This window comes from Phalangium opilio, unplaced genomic scaffold (assembly GCF_054372755.1).
Source record: "Phalangium opilio isolate 3A_F unplaced genomic scaffold, DU_Popi_V2 ptg000048l_1, whole genome shotgun sequence".
In the NCBI taxonomy this organism is placed as follows: domain Eukaryota; kingdom Metazoa; phylum Arthropoda; class Arachnida; order Opiliones; family Phalangiidae; genus Phalangium; species Phalangium opilio.
The window spans coordinates 1762728-1784680 of NW_028324170.1; the positions used below are offsets into that span (position 1 = coordinate 1762728).

A 21953-nucleotide genomic window follows, 5' to 3' on the forward strand; every position below is an offset into this window, starting at 1 on the left:
GATAGGGTACGTGATTCCAAAGACTACTTAAGTTGTTTACAATCTAGGACAGGAAACTATTCCAGGTTTTCATCTCTCTTAAAAAAACAACAACATCTTATAGCTAGAGTAAACAATATTTAAAATATAAAAAAAAAGTTAAGGTAAAAATATTTCAAATCATAAATTCACAAAATATTCTAATAATATTCTATGTAAAAATGATTTCCTGCATTACGCTTAAGGGGGCCAACAAACAGATTAGGGAAAGGACGGAGGGGGGTTCTTCGGAATCCATCAATATCTAATCAGGGCAAAATCTCTGCTAAGTAATTTTCATCAAAAAGGCAAAAGGGGTGACAAGTATAATCGATAAATACAAGGAGTAAGGAAGAGATAAGAGAAGCAGAGAGAGAGAGAGAGAGCGCGAAAAAAAATGATTCCGGAGGCAAAATTATCTTCATCCCCTTTCAATCTATCTGACGTCGTCAAAATGGGTGGTAATAACCTTTTTTTTTCTCCAATGGGGATCGATTTAACGGATAGCAGATGTCCCTACTATGCAATGCAGAAAACTAACACCCCCTTCTCTATTGATGTCTTAGTTTCGGCACTTACCCCCAAAAAATAAATCATTAAGCTTAAAGAAAATAATTTATTTTAATATTTTTTATATTTAATTTATTTTAATATTTTTTATATTTAATTTATTTTAATATTTTTTATATTTAATTTATTTTAATATTTTTCATATTTAATTTATTTTAATATTTTTTATATTTAATTTATTTTAATATTTTTTATATTTAATTTATTTTAATATTTTTTATATTTAATTTATTTTAATATTTTTTATATTTAATTTATTTTAATATTTTTTATATTTAATTTATTTTAATATTTTTTTATATTTAATTTATTTTAATATTTTTATGTTTAATTTATTTTAATATTTTTTATGTTTAATTTATTTTAATATTTTTTATATTTAATTTATTTTAATATTTTTTATATTTAATTTATTTTAATATTTTTTATATTTAATTTATTTTAATATTTTTTATATTTAATTTATTTTAATATTTTTTATATTTAATTTATTTTAATTTTTTTATATTTAATTTATTTTAATTTTTTTATATTTAATTTATTTTAATATTTTTTATATTTAATTTATTTTAATTTTTTTATATTTAATTTACTTTAATATTTTTTATATTTAATTTATTTTAATATTTTTTATATTTAATTTATTTTAATATTTTCACATTTAATTGGTTTTAATATTTTTATATTTGATTTAATTTAAGTTATTTTAATAATTTTACATTTAATTTAATTTATTTTAGTAATTTTACATTTAATTTAATTTATTTTAATAATTTTATATTTTATTTTTATATTAAACTATTTTTGTAAAGTCAAAAGGGGAAAGCCAACCTTCAGGCTGAAATAGTCCCATGTTAAACCTATGGCCCCTGTAGAAATGTTTTACCTTACAATACAGAAATGCTACACACACTCAGAGTGAAGCAACCCACCAGGGGTTATGGAATATTTTTTTATATTTAAAAATTGAATTTTAAAATAATTAAATATTATTAAAGAAGTTAAATATAGGGCACTAAAAACTATATATATATATTACTAAACTAAATTCTAATATTGGTGGTAGTTCAAGCGGAAGTATTTTTTTCATAGAATATATTTTCTTAGCAAAATCTAAAAAAAAAATAAGTCAAAGTATATGGAATGAAATTCATACTTTAGCCCCTCCCCCCTCCTTTTGAGCGGCGTGGAGTTTTTGCCCTTAAGCCTAACGTTATAGATATTACAAGGACCTTATAATCCTTAGAAAAAGGGACCCTTGGGATATATATATATATATAATACATATACACCATAATATTTAGTATATTTAGCCCTGAAGCTTTTCTCCTATAAAAACATTCAATATAAAAGATATAGAACGGTGCAGTTTCCGCTTCGATAAGAGTTAATACCGCCAAAGTTAAGTCTATAGGCGAATACTTATAACCTTATTACACGCGTACGCCTTTATCTACATTAACTAAGTTAAGTTGAACGCACGTAAAGAAGAAAGCGCGCGCGCGAAACCAATATTCTCGTGGTTTAAAAGTTAATAGAGAAATATTAGGGGGAGAACGTGAAAAAAGGTAAAGCTGTTTATATAAAATATAGCTTCGCACGTATTAACCTACTTAAATCGAACAAACCCGGCCGTTCGCGCAGTTAAAGTTAATGAAGATATCTTAAAGAAAATAGAGAAAACTGGTAGGCGGGTTCTTTATAGATCCACCCACGTAATATTCGTGGGTAATACAGCATTTCAGATGAATAGGTCCTTATCATTCCCTGGTTTTTATCTTAGAAGACGGGGGATTCTATAGGGGTCCTCTAAGAATATTATAGATTTGGGCACTAGCCCGTAAGAGGGCCTGATAAAAATATATATATATATTTGGATGCAATACCTCCCGGGGTTTTATTATACAGGGTGTTACAAAAATGGAAGATGGTAGGACCAAAATGCACTACGTGGGGTGGTTATATGGGAAATCAATTTTGAGTAGAAAATGTGTGTAAGTTACATGGTTTACAATTTATGATTTGAGTGTTTTAGGGATGACCCCTTAATTAAATTAAAAATAATTGTCTTTCATTTTCTTACTTAATTTTAAGGGGTCATCCAAAATATCATAGAACATTTTGAACTCAAAATCACGCTCTTCAGTCGATCCTACCGTGATCCTTTTGGAATTAACACCTCATATTACAGAGCAATTAGCACAATTCTGAAGCAAGCATAGTTTAATTTTAATTATTATTTTAATTTCAATAATAGGAAGTGGTAGTGTGGGCGGTGGAGCTGATAGCGAAACGGAAGGTGGTTCAAGTCGAAGTGAACATAGCGTCAGCGGAGACGATGACGCGGCTGCAGCTAGACTAAGACTGAAACGAAAACTACAAAGAAATCGAACCTCCTTCACACCTGAACAAATAGAATCTCTAGAAAAAGGTAAAGTTTATCTTTTGTAGGTACTCCTACATCGGGCTAGAATTTTATGTTTTTGGGTTTTTTCCTAATTGAAAGAGAGTATAAAATATCGAATTTATCAATTGGAACCACGTTAATCTATCTATAATTTAATTACTACTTATCTTTGTTAAACAGAATTTGAGCGGACGCATTATCCAGACGTTTTTGCCAGGGAGAGATTAGCTGCCAAGATTGACCTACCCGAGGCACGAATTCAGGTTTGCGCATATTAGACCTGCAGAAAAAAAACAGCAACCAAAATACTACATAATAACTAACTAAATTAAATTAAGCTTATACTGTGATAAATCGGAGAATAGTATACTATACTAACAAAATAATAATAATTATAATTACAATTTAGTAATTTAGGCTCATTGTAAAGTGACTTCTGGCTAATTATCTAAGCAGAATAATGCTATACATAGTTTTTAGGCATGGAGGATTACTACTGGTATTAACACAAGGAGACCAAGGGACCTAGAGCGTAAAATCGTCTGCTATTTTACGCTCAAAGTTGCCTGGTCACCTTGTGTTAATGCCAGTAGGAAATCTCCATGCCAGTAAACTACGTACTAACCAAAAATAAAAATTATAATTGTAATTAATTATTTTAGGCTCATTGTAAAGGAACTTCAGACTAATTATCTATACAGACAAAATAATTGAACGAATTTAAACTTATAACTCAGAGAATAATACTAACAAAAATATAATTATAATTAATTTAGGCTTATTGTAAAGTGACTTAGGCTAATTATCTATGCAGCACGGCCCACACTCAGAGCCTATATACATAAAATTAAATTTTAATTATAATTAGAGACTTAAATTAAGGCTTATACTGTGAATTTAGCTGAAACAAACCTATAAATGTTTCTTAAATGTCACTTCCCTCATTTTAAAAATATATTATTTCCGATTTTTTTTTTAAAAATGACGATACAGGTCTGGTTTTCAAATCGTCGAGCGAAATGGCGTAGAGAGGAGAAATTACGGAATCAACGTCGTGCCGCGGAACAAGCCAGTTTACAAGGTGGAGGTCCGGTCGGGACGGGATCGAGTGGCGGCGGCGGCGGCGGTGGTGGCGGCGGTGGAGCGCCGGGAGGAGGAACGGGAGCCAGTTCCGGAGGTGGTGTCTCGTCGAGTAATATGAGCTCGGCTATCAATACACCGTCCTCCGTCGGAATGCAACACTCGGCTGCAGCCGCTTCCGCCGCCGCTGCGGCCGCCGCAGCCGCCAGACTATCCTTTAACTCGGCCATACCTAATCACCTCTATCCCGGTATTGGACAACCCATGGCTACGATGGCTGAATCATACAGGTAAGCTTATTAAGAAAATTATTTATTTATAATTCAGTTCGTTTAAATAAATATTTAAGTCATAATGAACTAAACTAATAGAGATTCATCACTTATTAGATAAGGAGTTAAATGGGGATGGATTAATTAACTATTCCATTAATAATTAATACCAAATTTAAATAGAAGAACAAAAATTCTAATTGAAAACCCAGAAGACTATGTAGGAAAAGTAGCTTAGATTTTGTTATGAATATTTAAAGTTAAACAGCTAGATTAAATTAATTAGTATAGAATTAATTATTGGATAGACTCCCCAAATTACTTTTAAAGATTAACGGGGATGGAATAATTAACTATTGGGCTAATAATTATTACCACCTATAATTAGCAGAACGAAATTCTAATCGAAAATCCAGCCTATTTCTCAAAAACTATATTGGGAAAAGAAGCTTAGATTGTATGTTATGAATATTTAAAGTTAAACAGATTTTAAATTAATTAACAGTATAGAATTAATTATTGAATAGACTCCCTAAATTACTTTCAAATCTTCCAGGGTTTAGTAATAAATATGGAGTTTCTTAAATATATTTCCCAGCCAATCTGATTGCTCAAAGACTATCGGAAACTTAAATATAATTTATTTAACTATATACCGCGTATAGACTAGAAAGAAAAATCAGCAGAATTAATGTTTCCTAAAACTAGATATATGGGGGTCATAGTTCATCTCCATTTAGGGCACTACAATGGACTGAAATTAATACTGCGGTCAATTCTTTATTTCTCTTCCCCCCTCCCCCCCACTGTATTTCTTCCCTCTTTCCTTTGGTCCTTTTTTCCCGGCCTTGACCATCCTCTTGCTATCTTGATCCCGATGTTTATCATCACCATCATCCCTGATAGCACAATGGCCACGATGCCCAGTTACTCGATGTCTCCCAGCATGTCGCCGAGTTCGTGCCTCCAACAGCAAGCTTCGACATATTCGTGTATGTTACCCCCTCCCCCCTCGGCTACGCGTTCCTCGTACGACCATTCTCTGGCCTTGCACGCCGCGGCTAACTACGGTCGAGGGCCGAGTACGGCTTGTCACCCGTCGGCCGTCGCTGCCGCCGCGGCTGCCGCTCATCATTCGCACGTCATGAGCGCCGCCGCCGCTGGACATCACGCTTCCAACACCAATGGACAATTCACCGGGGTTACTAACGGGGGATCTGGTTCCACGGGTAAGTCTGACTCAACAACATATAAAAGATCTCGCGACATACTTACGAGAAAGTTAGGTTACTTATGCAGCAAACTTCGTGACGGATTCGACCCAAGTTCAATTAAATTTATATCACCTGCTAATTGAATTTTTCTATAATTATCTTAATTATATCCAAGGACAGTGGGCAATTAATTTTGAGTCGAAAATGTAATTTCTATGACATTTTGCAACAAGGGACACCCTGTTGAACAAGTTACGATTGACACCTTGATTAAATTACCGTTGTCTTTCAATTTCTTACTTACTTAAATATAAGGGGTCACCCCTAAAACGCTCCAATCATTGTTTAGGGCCGGTGTCCCTTATGGCAATTAAAATGTCATAGAAATTTTTCATTTTAGATTCAACCTCCATTTTCGAAACACCTGGACCTACATGTACCAATTTAAATTTCGATTCATATACGCGATTAGAAACAGGTTTAAAAGATATCGACACGCGCGTGATATCCATAACATTAACCACAATTAACTTAATTACAATTAATCTAAATTGATTCGAAGTTAATTTTTATCAACTTAAATTCATCCGCAATGCATGAATCTGAGGTCCATACATGCATGCATGGGTTCCTTTATTGAAACCATGCACAGACTCGAATGGCCGCACGCGCCACGTGACCACGTGACTTTTATAAGTTGATTATGGAATAAAGGATACGTGACCAGAGTGTGGGGGCCGGGACGTATACGTGGATGGCTCCATAATACTTGATTTTTATTTAATTTGTACCACCATCATCGCATAGTCCTTGGTTGTTGAAAGACTCGGAGATTGGATTTCATTACCAAGGGAGTCATTTGAGTCAAGTTCCAGGCGAGTTGGTTCGGCGCTGACAACTGGAGGGAAGCTAGCTCTGCAGGGGTACATTCATTCGAAAGGGCGACGTTAACGATCTATTGAAAAGGGGCCTATACTTCCCCAATAGCTTAAATAAAAACGGGGGGGGGGTCGATCGAACCCCCCATAGAGGAAATCGACATTACATTTAATTCACCACCAAAAACCAGTGTATAGTGGTCGATCTGCTGCATGGTCTTTGGGTAATTCAAAAGAAATTTAATTTCCCATGCAGCAAGCGCTCGCTTTTTATCTATATTAGATTTATAAAGATTTCCCGCGCGCTAAATTGGGCCCCAATTGATGCCCCCTAAAACGTTATATCGACATTTGATATACTGGATATGAGTATATGTGATATAAAGAGGGTTTCTGATAAGTCTGCCATGTTCTTTGGGTGCACGATTTTGAGTGGAAAATGTAACTTCTATCTATGACATTTTGTTTGCCCTAAGGGACACTGTTTTCGAGTTATGAAAAGAGTGTTTTAGGGATGACCCCTTAATTAAATTAATTGGAAATCATTGTCTAGATCAGTTTAATAATTAAATTTAAGGTGTCATCCTTAAAATACTCCATCCAATCTTAATTAACTCGAAAACAGTGGCCCGGACAGAAAAAAATGGCATATCATAGACCTAACCTGACAATATTTTTAATCAACAATTTACCAAAATTAAAAGATGTTGCAACTCCTGCCATTTTTTCAGGAAATATAAGATTCACCATGCAAAAATGTATTTCAAAAAATCCAAGCAATTTTAGTTCATTTCCCCCAAAATTTAAAATTTTAATCAAATAACGTCGGTTGGGGTCCCCAAACGGACTTCAAAAGATTAGATATTTCATTTTCTAAAATACAGTCACGAATACGCGGTCTGTTTTTCTGGTAAAAGTATGAAAATTCCGTTGAGAAAATCAATACACTTGTATAAGGCTAAGGCTGGCCCTTCTGCAGATAGGTTGCACGGGAAAACCTTTTTACCTATAGCGACATCAGTCTCTACTCGTGCGCCGCACCCACGCGTTAGTCCAATATCGTCTCCCCAGATTTTTTGGCTTTATGCAAAACGCGGGGATTTGTTTAAAAACGACGGCTTTGTTGACATTGAGGGGCCCATGGACTAAAGTTTCCCTCCAAAAAAACAGAGAAAAACCGGCGGAGAAATGGATAAAGAGGAGGAGTCGATGATCCTCAGCTTCTCTCTACAAGTTTATACTCCTCCAAAATTCACCTTGCGCCCCTTAGAGAGAGAATTCCCGCCATTTTTACCCTCAACCTCGTGTATGTTTCGCGCGTTTTCGGGGTGCGTATAGCGCGAGCTGCATTTTTTACATTCTCGTGATCTTGAGTCTCTCTAGGCTTATACATTCCGGAACACAAAAATGGCGGGAAAATAACACGCGCGTATACCCACAAGAAGCATTTTTCCCGCAAAATTTCCAATTAAAACCCACGTGCAATATAATTTTTCACACGTCATTTTTGGTTATAGCAGAAGTAAGATGAGACTAGAAGCATTGGTAGTAGATCCTGGCACTAGTGAACAAATTTGAGGATTTTATGCCGCTTCCATCGCGCCCCTACACTAGAGAGAAAAAAATTGGTCGAGTTCCAAAAACATTTCCTACCCCCTTCCCCTCAACCTAAAGCGGCGGAACACGGACGCGGGTGCTTGAATCTAGTTCGGCCGTCTACCACCGCGAGCGTCTCACGTTTTGGAGGGAAAATTCAGAAACCGCTACTAGAGGGCCAACCGTTCTTGTGTTATCAAGAATATTCACTTTCACCAAGTGAAGAATTTGGTTAGCTCAGTACTTCTAGTCTCAACTCATTTCTGGTTATAGTGCGCGCGCATCTTTAATTTCCCGACAAATTTATCTTATACGACATGTATACTAATTAAAATGTTAATTTTTATTTAAAGGTTTAATATCGCCAGGAGTTTCGGTACCAGTTCAAGTTCCGGGTCAATCAAACGATCTAAATATGACGACTAATTATTGGCCAAGGTTACAATGAGACATTATTGGGGGATGGACTTAAACAAACAAATAAATAAACATCAACAAAGTGCTAAGAAAAAAAATTTCCCCCAAGAAAAAAAAATACAAACAAACAAAAACAAATTATCGTCCGTATGTGCCGCCCCCAAATTAACATTTTCTCCGAATCATCGATTTACATCCAAATTAATTTCAAAATTGACATTAACTTTAAGAGAAACAATTTTGAAACTAATTATTTAAAAAATTAATTTGGAAAATAAAAATAATAATAATAAAAAAAAACAAGATATTTAAATATTTTTCACAAGCGGTTGTTAAAAAAAATAAATGCCAACATTTAAATAAATAAATAAACTTTTGTAAATAATGTCAATAATCAGACGTTTAAATGTAATAACCCTAATTAATAATTTTTCAAAATTAACACCGTGGGGGGGGGGAAGAAAAAACGGGAGGGGGTCTTAAATTTAGGATAATTTCAATATTTTGTGATTTTTCCAACAAAAAAAAAGCCATTTTTTCGCTATAAGGTATATTCTAAAAAAAATTTAAAGCGAAATAAATTCAACGGAAAACAAAACAAAAAAATTGTCGCCAAATTCCTAATGCCAATAATTAAAATTTAAATAATTAACTAAAACAGGGTATAAGGTTAAGAGTAATTAGCTTAAAAACCAACTCGAATTAAATAATTATAACAAAACAGAATTACGTTTGTTACAAACCTAAATTATTATTATCTATTATTAACTCGGAGATTAATTTCGTTTAATCGAGATTAAGGGTTTTAATAATAAATAAATAGGTTTGTAAATAAATAAATTAATAAAAAAATAAAGAAAAAGCCAGATATTTTTCTGAATTGCGTCACGTGTGCAATAAACAAAGCCAAAATATGCAACAATTACAAAAATAAAAATTAAACTCGCCAAAAAAAACGTTTATTAATTTTGATTGTAAATTAATAAATTTAATAAAAATTGGAAATAAAAAAATGAAAATAACAGGATACCAACCAAAATTAAATTAAAATAAATTCAACTTTGTCGTAGTGTCAAAAATAATTTGTAATAAAGTTTGTATAATAAAAATATATTATCTACATAAAGTCCCTTCCTTAAGTTACACTGTCCCTTTAAAATAGGCCTAACCATATGTCACCTTACGCAAGAAGAAAGATGCGTGTAAATTCTAGAAAAACCTAGAACAATGCTTTTTATCTCCCTATGGGTTGGTTAGCCCTCAAAATTTCCATAGAAAAACTGGTTTTTCAATATGAATATTAGGGTATACCAAACTGCTAAAATACTATATTAAAGTTGCTTCGAATCAAGTTAGGCCCACGAAAAAGTGATACGCGAGATTTTGAAATATTTTTTTTTTTTTTTTTTTGCATCTCAACGAATTTGGGGTTGAAAATGAACCAATTCTATAAGAAACAGGAGCTAAATCTACTCCAGCCTCTACTCCATTTACTAAAATACAGATACAATATTCGAGCAAAAATTCGGTAAAAACGGCCTATCAGTTATATGCAAATGATGATATGGTTGGAATAAAAAAAATTCACGCGCAAATTTCCTATCATCAGAAAAGAAAGCGCGAGGCGCGCGAGAAAAAAAGCGGGAATTCTTTCCTCATGGTTGAATTTTCGAAATAACAAAGTTACTTTACATTGAAGTCGAAGCTTAAGAGAACCAGGGATACTTTAAGGTATGGGGACAGCCAGGTCAGGTACAAAAATATAGGCTGGTTAAGGGGTTAGACAAAAAAGGGTAGTAATATCGTTGAATATGGAAAAATCTGTCTCCTCGGAGTTCTGAGAGGTTGGACAAGTATATCTTTAACCCGTCATTTTTGTTATATGGTTATGATATATTTAAGATTTTAAGGAAGTGTCCGAGCCCTTTTCCTAACGCATTTTGGGCGTACGTAAATTTCCAAGAAGTTTGAATAAACTATGGAATATTGTAGACTATAGCGAAAAGGGGTGCTTGTTGAGAAGGGATTCGTAAAATCAACTTCGCTCTGAGACAAAAATTTTCCCAAAAACTTGATGACAAAATTTGCTGCCATGTCATGGTGGAGTTAAGGGATTGAATTCCTAAGGGGCCATCCACGCAGGCTCTTTTTCTAAATTTTACCATATTATAATACGTGCATATAAGGAGAAATGGTAAATGAAGCTATAGGAGCCCAGCCCAAAATTTCAATTTCCTTATAGGAAAAATTGGAATTTTTCCACCGAATTATAGGATTTTTATAGGCAAATTTAGTACTAAAAATGCTCGTATATATAATATTAATAAATTTTATTCTAAACTATAAGAAAACTTCAACTAAGTCAAAAATACACGATATTTACTATAGGGCCCTCAGTAAATGCCAAACCTCCATCGTCCGAACTGGTCCCGGGTTTCGGCACCATGAAATAAATAATTCTTGAATGATCGTTTTGTAAATTGTAATATTGTTTGAATTGAAAGGATCTAGGACAGTTCTGTCTATATATAGCAAAGTTTAATCGTATAACAAAATATATTTTAAAACGTTCATTTAAATAATTAATTATTTCAATTATACTAAAACCCTAGCGTGGGAGAACGGCCGGAGCTTGCAAACTTGTTTTAACAAGAGAACAGATGAGAGCTGAAAGAGAGCCTATAGGGGATTTGTTGTTGAACGGATTAGGAATGCTCTTGACTTCCATTCCCCGCGCTTTTAAAACCTAACATTGAAGCTGGAAGCTGAAGATGGGAGATGGGTATAATCCTTATAGGAGCGCGACCACTGTCATCCTCTCCCCTTGACACTGCGCGACACAAAACATTCAACCCTCCTGCATAGAAGGCCACGGGCTGCACGCAGTTGTCTCCTTTCCTACCACCCAGAACTTGTACCAATGTAGGGTCAAGTGTATTTTCCATTCTCCCAGCCATCCAGCATCCATCCCTTCTCCATCCGCTCTTGAGCTTCCCTAAATTAACTGATCCCGATGGGAGACTCAACATGCTGAGTGACGCTATATAGGATATACTGTTCCACATGGGCTTTCTCTCTTCTCTTTTTTATGCCAGTTAGTAACGCTCTAGTAATATCAATTGCGGTGGATCGAGCTGCAGTAGATTTTTTTTAAAGTATCTAATTAGAAATGAAACGAATCGGGGATCCGTGGATTTTCCTTTTTTTTAGGAAGCACGTGTTGAGATTCACACGCGAATTATATGAAGAATGGATATTTAATAGGAGGGTTAAGTTTCAATACGGAATAATATTTCTTAGCCTCTCTAATAACGTATATGCACAGGGTGTTTTTGATAAATCTGCCATAAATGTTTTAGGGGGCCCATCAAGGTTTGGGAGCCCGTATCTCCGTAACTAAACGTTGTACCACCATGTTCCTTGACACTTTCCACTCAGTTTAACACTAAGAATACATCCTTTAATTCATGACAAACATATAAGAAACACCAGGCTTTAAAATAAGAAAAATAAAGATTTGTAAATATATTTGAAATATTTTCCATTACCGCGTGGTGAAGGTTCAAACCAACACAACTGGATTAAAACCGAGGGGGTAGACGCTCTGGATCTCTATGTACATCTGAGTTCAAAGAGTTGAGCTTTGACAGTGCATCGAGTTCAAAGCCTTAATTCGGAACTCGCAGTTCAGCTTTGACAGTGCCTTGAGTTCAAAGCATTCGGAACTCGCAGTTCAGCTTTGACAGTGCCTTGAGTTCAAAGCATTCGGAACTCACGGTTCAGCTTTGACAGAGCCTTGAGTTCAAAGCATTCGGAACTCACAGTTCAGCTTTGACAGTGCCTTGAGTTCAAAGCCTTCGGAACTCACAGTTCAGCTTTGACAGTGCGCCTTGAGTTCAAAGCCTTCGGAACTCGCAGTTCAGCTTTGGCAGTGCCTTGAGATCAAAGCCTTCGGAACTCGCAGTTCAGCTTTGACAGTACATTGAGTTCAAAGCCTTCGGAACTCGCAGTTCAGCTTTGACAGTACATTGAGTTCAAAGCCTTCGGAACTCGCAGTTCAGCTTTGACAGTACAATGAGTTCAAAGCCTTAAGAATTCACAGTTCAGCTTTGACACTCCCTTGAGTTCAAAGCCTTCGGAACTCACAGTTCAGCTTCGACAGTACATTGAGTTCAAAGCCTTCGGAACTCACAGTTCAGCTTCGACAGTACATTGAGTTCAAAGCCTTCGGAACTCACAGTTCAGCTTCGACAGTACATTGAGTTCAAAGCCTTCGGAACTCACAGTTCAGCTTCGACAGTACATTGAGTTCAAAGCCTTCGGAACTCACAGTTCAGCTTCGACAGTACATTGAGTTCAAAGCCTTCGGAACTCACTTGTGCAGCTTTGACAGTACATTGAGTTCAAGACATATTGTACAATTGAGTCCTCAAGTGTCTACCCCCTCCCTCGATTAAAATCCTATATCTAAAGTCTAAAAATGAACGAAAAATTTTCCATTACCGTGAAGTAAAGGTTCAAACCAACACAACAAAGAATAGAAATCGATGAAGGGTCAGAAAGTATACGGTATAGTTTTTGATAGAAAAATAGCGTAAGAGAAAGAAAGAACAATAGAATGCAAAGTTACTCTCATCTTTCACAAGGCTGTTCCTAGAAAAACAGGCAAGGTTCCGGAAAAAAACAAGGAGAACAAAATAAAAGAAAAAAGGAAAAATCCAATTTTCTCTGAAGCAAGGAAGCTCCATCCTTTTTTTCTGTTTTATTTCCAATAGATATTTTTTTCTATAGCCAAGGCTTAGATGTCCTCTTTCTTCTCTTCAAAGAAAATAGAAAGTTAAGGAAGTATAAGAAAGAAAGAGAGAGAGTCAGGTACCAGTAACTTTCATCTCTACGAAGGTTTAACGTTAGATATTACTACGCCGTAGTTAACCCCATTACGCAAACCGCCCTTGGTTCTTAAAGCATAGTTCTTAAGAAGACCTCTTTCTTTTTTATCTGCGCCGCCTTTCGGCCATTCTCAACAACGAAACTAAAAAAAGAGTCGCGTAAAGGATAGGCGCTCAAACATAAGTTAATTACTATACGTAATAAGTTAAATATTACGTATGTTAAACCAATTCCATGGGTTTACTTACTTTGAAGGAGAGAGAGGGTTGTAGTAGAAACCTTCATACAAGCGTGGGAAATAAGGCGGTGGCACAGGGCAAATGACCAGTTTAAAAATTAAATCGGAGGGGGGTCAGTGGTCCACGGGACCACTAAGAAAATCCAAGGGTAACCAGAGTCCAGACATTATCTCAACTATTTTAATTATCCACCTCTTTAGTTTAGCAGACGACGTGCCCTGGTAAATTTATTTATTTCAGGCCAAGGGAGTTCGCTGGCCCAATGTCCAGTTTTAAAAAAAATTCTTATTTCCCACCCTGCTTCATACCTATAACGTTGCAGTGTCATAAAAAAGAAGCTAGTTCTCATACAAACACAATGGCGTTACGTGGCAGCACTGGACAATGGGCAACCGAAGGGTAGGGGTGTACGCAATGCACACTGGGAGAGTTACGGAGCAGCCGCAAGTCACCCATCATCATTTCCACGTGAAAGTGTATCGAGAGAAGAAGAAACCTACACTTGCGGGGTTATATTATTAACTTATGTTTGGTTCTCTATGTATAACGCTCCGCGGATCCATAGAAAGGTTACTTCCGCTTCACGGGACACTACAGGGAACAGTATATATGCAAGAAGATATCTTACGTCCCTAAAGTATTTCGACTTAAGAAGCTACCACTATAAAAGACCGAGTTGCTAGACTTTTCTTACGATATTATTTTAATGTTACGCTGTTAAAGTTGAAGTACAATTTCAAGTTGAAAAAAATAAATATAGGGTAGCACCCTAGCTAACCCAAGACGAATTTTTTTTCTTCTTTGGTTGGATCCAATCACGTTTCATCGACTGAAAATTTTTTGGGAAAATTTTTTTCTATTTCTTATTTCTTTTAAGGCACCATTTTTCTATGGTTTAAAAGAAAGGCCATTTTGTGTATGTGGTGGTATTGATCTGCGCCTCACTGTTTATTTTTAATTTAATCAAAAATTATTTGTTATTAAATTGAGGAGCTACTTGTATCGGTTTGAATATCATAATAAACATATCATAGTAATTCCAAAATGGTGTTGTGTTCAAATAAAGACAGCATGAACGTGGTGTTTGTACAAACGTCAATATGCAGGATTACAACACATTTTTAATTACAAAATTCCAGGATTAAACATAATTCTTGAAGTATAGTTACACTAGGAACGCATACAGCTACTTGGAATCATTGCAGACCTTTATCTTAGGGAGGTTAATTTCTGCACGGGTTAAGTGGGCCGGGCTTGAGAACAATCAGTCACGCCGCATGACGTCTTTATAACTGTGATTTTCATTCGCTTGTAGCAACAGTGCAACGAGATAAATTAGTCCAGAGTCAAAATTCGTCATACATAATCATTAGTCCATAGACCCTCCCATAAAATCCGCCTAGATACGATTAAAAATATGGCAATACACAATTAAATAATTCCCATTAGAGCTCTCAGCTCTGTATGCATTCCAGCGTATCAGTCATAGCTATGTTATATATACTAGGCCTGGCTAAAACCCACACAATTTTTATACTTATGGGGTGATTATTGGGGCAAGTATACCACAGTCCTAAATAGGTTATATTGGCAGCATTTTCAAAATAAGAAAAGAAAAAAAGAGAAATCTTAGGAAAAATAGAGAAACTTTGAAAAGAAACTGATATAAAAGGAAAAGGATCGTTCGTTCGCGGTCTGCGGTTTTCAAATAAGGGGGGTTGAAGGGGGAAGGGGGGTTTAGGGGTTATGGGCCCCCAGGATAGGAAACTATCGATAATATCCGTATAAACGGCGGCAAGGGCTCCGAGAGAGTAACAAACTGGCATTGTTTGGTGCGGAATAGAAGTCTTTGAATATTGCACGCCGACAGATCTCAAAGAACCAATGAAATTTACGCTCTAATGAGTTTCAGTTTTTCGGGTATATACGCTCGAGCTATATAGCCGCCGCGTCGCGATGCCAAGGAATTGTTACACCGTATACACTACAGGGGTCACGGCCCATAGTGTAACATTCATTGTAACTGTACGTTTTTTGGGGAGAAGGCACCCATGGCTCCGCCAATGAGACAAGGGTGAAAAACAAGTAGTCCACATTAACAAACAAACTTAAAAACTCGCCCGCTGTTTTAATTTTCCGAAAAATGTGAAGTGATAGGTAATTTCATGGATTCCTTTGATTTCACGGGATATCTCGTTGGAAACAATGAAATCTATCGGACAAATCATAGTATCCCTTTCAATAACATGAAATTTCACAATTTCTCTTTGAATTTGCAGAAATATTAAATATATTTCAAGGTATCTCTTTGAATTTGCCGAAATGTAAAATAATTTCACAGTATATCTCTTTGAATTTGCAGAAATGTAAAATAATTTCACGGTATATCTCTTTGAATTTGCAGAAATGTAAAATAATTTCACGGTATATCTCTTTGAATTTGCAGAAATGTAAAATAATTTCACGGTATCTCTTTGAATATTCAGATATGTAAAATAATTTCATGGTATCTCTTTGAATTTGCCAACCCTTTGAATTTACAGAAATATAAAAATAAATTTTATGGTATCTCTTTAAATTTGCAGAAATATGAAATAAATTTCATGTTATCTCTTTGAATTATCAGAAATCTGAAATAAATTCCATGTTATCTCTTTGAATTATCAGAAATATGAAATAAACTCCATGTTATCTCTTTGAATTATCAGAAATCTGAAATAAACTCCATGTTATCTCTTTGAATTATCAGAAATCTGAAATAAATTCCATGTTATCTCTTTGAATTATCAGAAATCTGAAATAAATTCCATGGTATCTCTTTAAATTATCAGAAATCTGAAATAAATTCCATGTTATCTCTTTGAATTATCAGAAATCTGAAATAAATTCCATGGTATCTCTTTAAATTATCAGAAATCTGAAATAAATTCCATGGTATCTCTTTAAATTATCAGAAATGTGAAATAAATTCCATGGTATCTCTTTAAATTATCAGAAATGTGAAATAAATTTCATGTTATCCCTTCGAAAATCAATAAAACTGAAGGCAAATTCCTTAAAAACTTAAGGATTATATTTGCAAGGAATCCCTAGTAGCTGATTTATAAAGAACATATTTTCCAGTGCATAGAAAATTATTCCACAATCAGACAGACATCAACCGCAATTACCATAAAACTTCAACATAAAAAAACCCACGACCATAATCTCGATTAAAAATTGCTAGTGGTAAAGAATAAGGCACGTATATATCGTTCCGAAATAAAAAACGTTTAAGATCACGGCACATCACAGAGCAGCGCCTCACAGCCAAAAAATAAAAATAAAATACAAAAAAAAGGTATTTTTCATCATACGCAATTTAATCACGGTTGGTCAATCCGGGGTACGTGTAGCTCCATCCAAGCAACCAGCTGTTTTTCTGATACCGAGTTTGATACAAGTATCGTTTCGTATCCACCCCCTTCCCCCCTTTGGAGGAACCCCTATACAAGGGGTTTTGCCCCACAGTTAAACGACAATGGACGTTTATACCCGTGAAAACTCTAGTCTACGTTCCCTTGAAAAAAATTTTTCCCATAAAAAAATAAAAGTATCCGAAAATTTATAACGTTCAAATATTGAGTGACAAAGTAACCAACCGAGTGAGAGATCCCCGACGACCCTAAAAATATAATCCATGGTCCCTGTAATTGATAGCGTAATGGCATCCTTACGTTATTTTTGTATTTCAAACTGTATTTTCAAAGGTAAGACGCTGCCTTTACTGTATGGAAAAATATACAATATTTCGTCATCAGATCATTATGATTTAAGTGGTATATACTCTATACCTACCTACTTACTATACACAAAATAAAATAGGCCTAAACGTAACCGAGCGTTAAATTTGGAAGGTTATATTGCCGTTCGCGAGAATGATTTTCAATAAATTTCTTTATTAATTTTAATAGACGTTTATAGGTTAGTTTCCCAACAATTTAAAACCTAGTGCATGTCGAACTTATTCTTGTTACATTATGATATGATATTTTTATATACAGGGTGTTTCTGATAAGTCTGAGATAAATTAAGGGGGATGTTCTTTGGGTGCACGATTTTGAGTCGAAAATGTATTTTGTTTGCCCTATAGGGACATTGTTTTCGAGTTAGGATTTGTTTGAGTGTTTTAGGGATGGCCCCTTAATTAAATTAAATTAGAAATCATTGTCTTAATCAGTTTCTTAATTAAATTTAAGGGGGTCATCCGTAAAATACTCCATCCCATCTTAACTTGAAAACAGTGCCTCTTGTGGCAAAATGGAGGTAGAAGTTACATTTTCGGACTCAAAATCGATTTCACAATGAATATCCACCTTAATTTATGCATACAGACTTATCAGAAACACCCTGTACATATGAGAAAGTGGTTTGCTTGTTTGTATCATGTTTGTTTGTTTGTTTGAAGAGAAGGTTAAAAGCTGTAAACAAAGTTAGTTATTAAAAAACAACATCGTACAAATACGGATGGGACCAAATAAGGCTATTTAGTGTTTAATGTCTACAAAACACCGGACAACGTCGGGTTAGCTATAGCAGAAGTGAGATGAGACTAGAACTATTGAGCTAACCAAATTCTTCACTCGGCGAAAGTGAATATTCTTGATAACACACCAACGGTTCGCCCTCTGGTGGCAGTTTCAGAATTTCCCCTCCAAAACGTGAGACGCTCGCGGTGGTAGACGGCCGAACTAGATTCAAGCACCCGCGTCCGTGTTCCGCGGCTTTAGAGGTTGAGGGGAAGGGGGTAAGAAATGTTTTTGGAACTCGACCAATTTTTTTCTCTCTAGTGTAGGCGCGATTGAAGCGGCATAAAATCCTCAAATTTGTTCACTATAGTACCAGGATCTATTACCAATGCCCTTCACTTCTAGTCTCATCTCACTTCTGGCTATAGTAACCTATATATAGTAGGTTTAATTAATTAAAAGGCATTAATTGTTTAAAATGCCTGCATTTAGGAGAAGGGGGGAAGGTATAAATTCTCTTTTCTTAATTCAGAACATTGCCTTTCGCTTTACTACAGAATTTTCCTTTCATGCAGCTAGGAGAAAGAAAGAGAAAGAGCTAGAAGAGAAGATGGTTTTTGAGAGGAAACCACTTTGATGGGATCTTGGGTGTATAGATATATATCTTTGCCTTCTCCTTGTATGTCGCCCAGGGTAATTGCTTTTTTGGGGGTCACCCCGCCTTATGTACCGTATACATATATATTCTGTATAAGAGAAAGGGAAGACTAGCTGCTGGGAAAAATCTTTGCGAAAATCCGCGTTCACCAAAAAAGAAGACCAAGAGCATCAAAGGAGATGATAGGAGAGGGATGATGCTGGGAGATTCGAGTGAGTGAAAGCGAACCAGGATAAAAAAGAGATAGAAAGCCATTTGCCCTGCGCCATCCTTTTCAGCTATATAGGAACCTTATTGAAGGGACCCAAAATAGAAATAATAGCCACATCATGCAGGGTTGTTGTATATGCCACTATTCAAAATATTCGAGGTTTTCCTTGGTTTTTTTAAGGCTAAAAGGTTCTCAATGTTAAGAGGGATATTTGTTAAGAATATTACACGTTTTGAAAGAATCAATTCTTAATAAAACTTTGGTAAACCGATTTCCCTGACATCTCCATGTTTTTTCCCCCATATATTTCCATGAGTTGTTTTTGGAGTAATAACAAAGGCATTGGTTTTTTTTTTCGAGTAACCCCTTCAGGACAAACTAACTCAAGCCTCACAAATTTCCCATATTATCCTGAATTTTATAAAATAAAATTAATTTCCCTGAATTTTTAGTCAATAATTTATTTCTATGACATTTCCAGGTTCTCCAGATTTGTAAAAACACTGAATTACGTTTCAAAAAATATTTATTGTAAATACCGAAACACCGTTCAGAGTTGATTGCAAATTTGAGTAAAAACCCAAGAAATTTTCGAAATGCACTAAAATCATATTCCATAACCTTTTTTAAGTTCACTGACTTTTCCATGGTTTCCTTAACCCGTTTTTTCAACCCTTCACTTAAAAAAATATTTCTAAATTCATTCTACAGACCTATAATCGATATTAAGATATTTGGTCGCATTACCACCCAAGACCTTTGAAAGCGAACTAAACAATGAAAGGGATGCTCAATTTTCACGTTGAAAAGACCCAAAGTACCCTGGCGCCACACTGAATAAAGAAGCAGTCTATATCCGCTCATGGTAATAATAGAATACACCCTCTACACGCTAGAAGAACATGCGGATAACATCTAAGTCGAAATAAGACCGTCTTATACATACTATAGAATCCCGTCGCGTGTGGTCAAGCGGACAAGTATTTTACAATGATCGTTGTCCCTTTTTTTTCTTCTCTTCGAGAGAGAGAGAGGAAGAACGGACATTTCAAAGAAAGCTGGATTGCTGGACACAAAGTCCAGACAATCCGGCGACTACAAGCAATTATCCCCCAAAAAAACTTTCAAAGAGTTTCTTCCCTTAAAGCCAAACTAAACCTTTAGGCCTAATTTTCTTATACCATCATAAGTTTATAAGATATGTTCCATAAGTATGACACTACCTATACAAGTTCGTAATCATATAGACTTACAGATCGAGCTAGTTTGAGAACGACGGAAGCGAGAACTGAAGTCCTACACTCGTGGTTAATTTTGCAGGATTTCCATCTAGTCCTATTTAGTCTGTACTAAGTCTTTGACAGCGCCTCACCAGGCGTCGCTTTACACTGAATCTATGACCTACCTCACTCACTTCATGACAAGCTCCAGTTTCTAAGTTACCAGCGACAAACTTATGAAACATATATCATGAACGGCACTTCTAAACCTTTGACTGTATTTCACTCAAAGGAAACTTAACAATTAGTGACATATCGCTATTGGAAAAATTAGAATCAATACTATTCTTTTACAGTAACAATATGCGTGGACGTAGTAGATCTCCTCGGGGGTGATTTTTATAGCGAGGGCTTTTCCCCGTATCATCTCCTCTGACTTCCGTTTCCGGCAACGTTCAGTCCCCTTCCTCCCATCCCGACTACTTCCGGTGTAGTATTCTTTTCAATATATCGTGTTGTTCCCCTTGCCTGGCTCAAAAGGACGGAGGATCAAAAGAGCAAAGATAAGGCTTATGTTCTCTCTCTCTTCCGACGACGACGATGGGACGTTTTCTGTCAAAACGCGCGAGCCACTTTACGCGCCAAAAATTCTTTCTTTTGGCGGGAAAAAAAGCACGTGTCATTCAAAAGATAATGAGAAGATAACGTCGGTGGTCAATTTGCGTAGAAATTATCAAGAAAGTTAGGCGAAATATTATTGGCTGAGACAAAGGCGCCATCTAAAGTGTTTTAGAAAACTAAATAGACAAGTTAAGAACCGTGCATCATGGTCAAAAACTAGGACGCAACGTCCAAATTTAAGCAAATCACGGTCTGTACGTTTAAATCTCCGTATAAATAGCGGAATAAATTTTTCGGGAATTCGATTTGTGACTTATAGGTACAATTCTTAGTAAAAATCACCCCTACCCTACAATTTTCCCGGGTTTTTTGGGGCATTCACGGGCACGCGGGGCGCGTGTCGAGGCTTAAGTCGAGCGTGATTCGAGTCACGTGACGTCTACCACCACCGCCGCCGTCGCACCGTTCACCAAAAAATGCGTCACCAATTTTTGGCGCGCGAACACGTGGTCCCAACTTCTTTTTCATAAATTGGCGCGTGAAAAAATGTATCTTTTTCCCGCCCAATAGAGAAATACAAAAAAATGTCGGTATATACGCGCGTGCTTCGGTACGATTAGAATTAACGGGAGCTAGCGCGAGCGCAGCATCCCTGATTTCTCTCTCTTTCTCTACTCATCTTTTGCTCTTGAGCCTCCCTCATCCCCCCGCATCTCTGTATACGTTTTCTATCCAGGCTAGTTTTTCGAGTGTTTCGATATACGACGACGCACTGGGGTTTAGCTTTCTTTTATAAGGGCTCACTAATGAGCGATTCCCGAGAGAGGAGAGAAAATTTTTGCCAATGTTTCATTTCTTACGCTAGCCTGCTTCGGCGTAAAATTGGTTTTTTTGATTTTATAGGAAAGAGACTGGCGCATCAACTGGGGGAGAGAATATCATTAGATGGGTGCCTTCGTGCCAGGGGGCTCAAACCCCCCAAATTATACCAAAGAATTGAATAAGAATATTTACATCAGGTGGTGCGGGTGAATTTGAATTTTCAGTTAATTTTCGATTCTGTACTAGAAATAAGAAACTTTATTAATTAAAAATATTTATGTACAGGGTGTTTCTGTAGGTAAGTCTGCCATAAATTGAAGGATACGTGTGTG

General features: G+C 35.8%; 2 protein-coding genes across 5 annotated transcripts in view; both read left to right on the forward strand.

The window, feature by feature from the left end:
• LOC149673597 (paired box protein Pax-6-like) overlaps nt 1–9578 on the forward strand; it is a 36414-nt gene extending 26836 nt beyond the window's left edge. For 3 of the 4 annotated variants that reach the window (XM_089839194.1, XM_089839197.1, XM_089839195.1), the window contains exons 7-11: nt 2846–3019; nt 3176–3258; nt 3989–4365; nt 5254–5576; nt 8389–9578. In XM_089839194.1, coding sequence (XP_089695320.1) covers nt 2846–3019; nt 3176–3258; nt 3989–4365; nt 5254–5576; nt 8389–8483 — 1052 coding nt within the window. In that variant the 3' untranslated portion in view covers nt 8484–9578. The remainder of the gene's footprint in view (nt 1–2845; nt 3020–3175; nt 3259–3988; nt 4366–5253; nt 5577–8388) is intronic. The other variant, XM_089839196.1, reaches the window with a different exon arrangement.
• The window catches only part of CysRS (cysteine--tRNA ligase, cytoplasmic), a 126600-nt gene that overhangs the window by 92748 nt on the left and 11899 nt on the right, over nt 1–21953 (forward strand). The window lies entirely within an intron of this gene.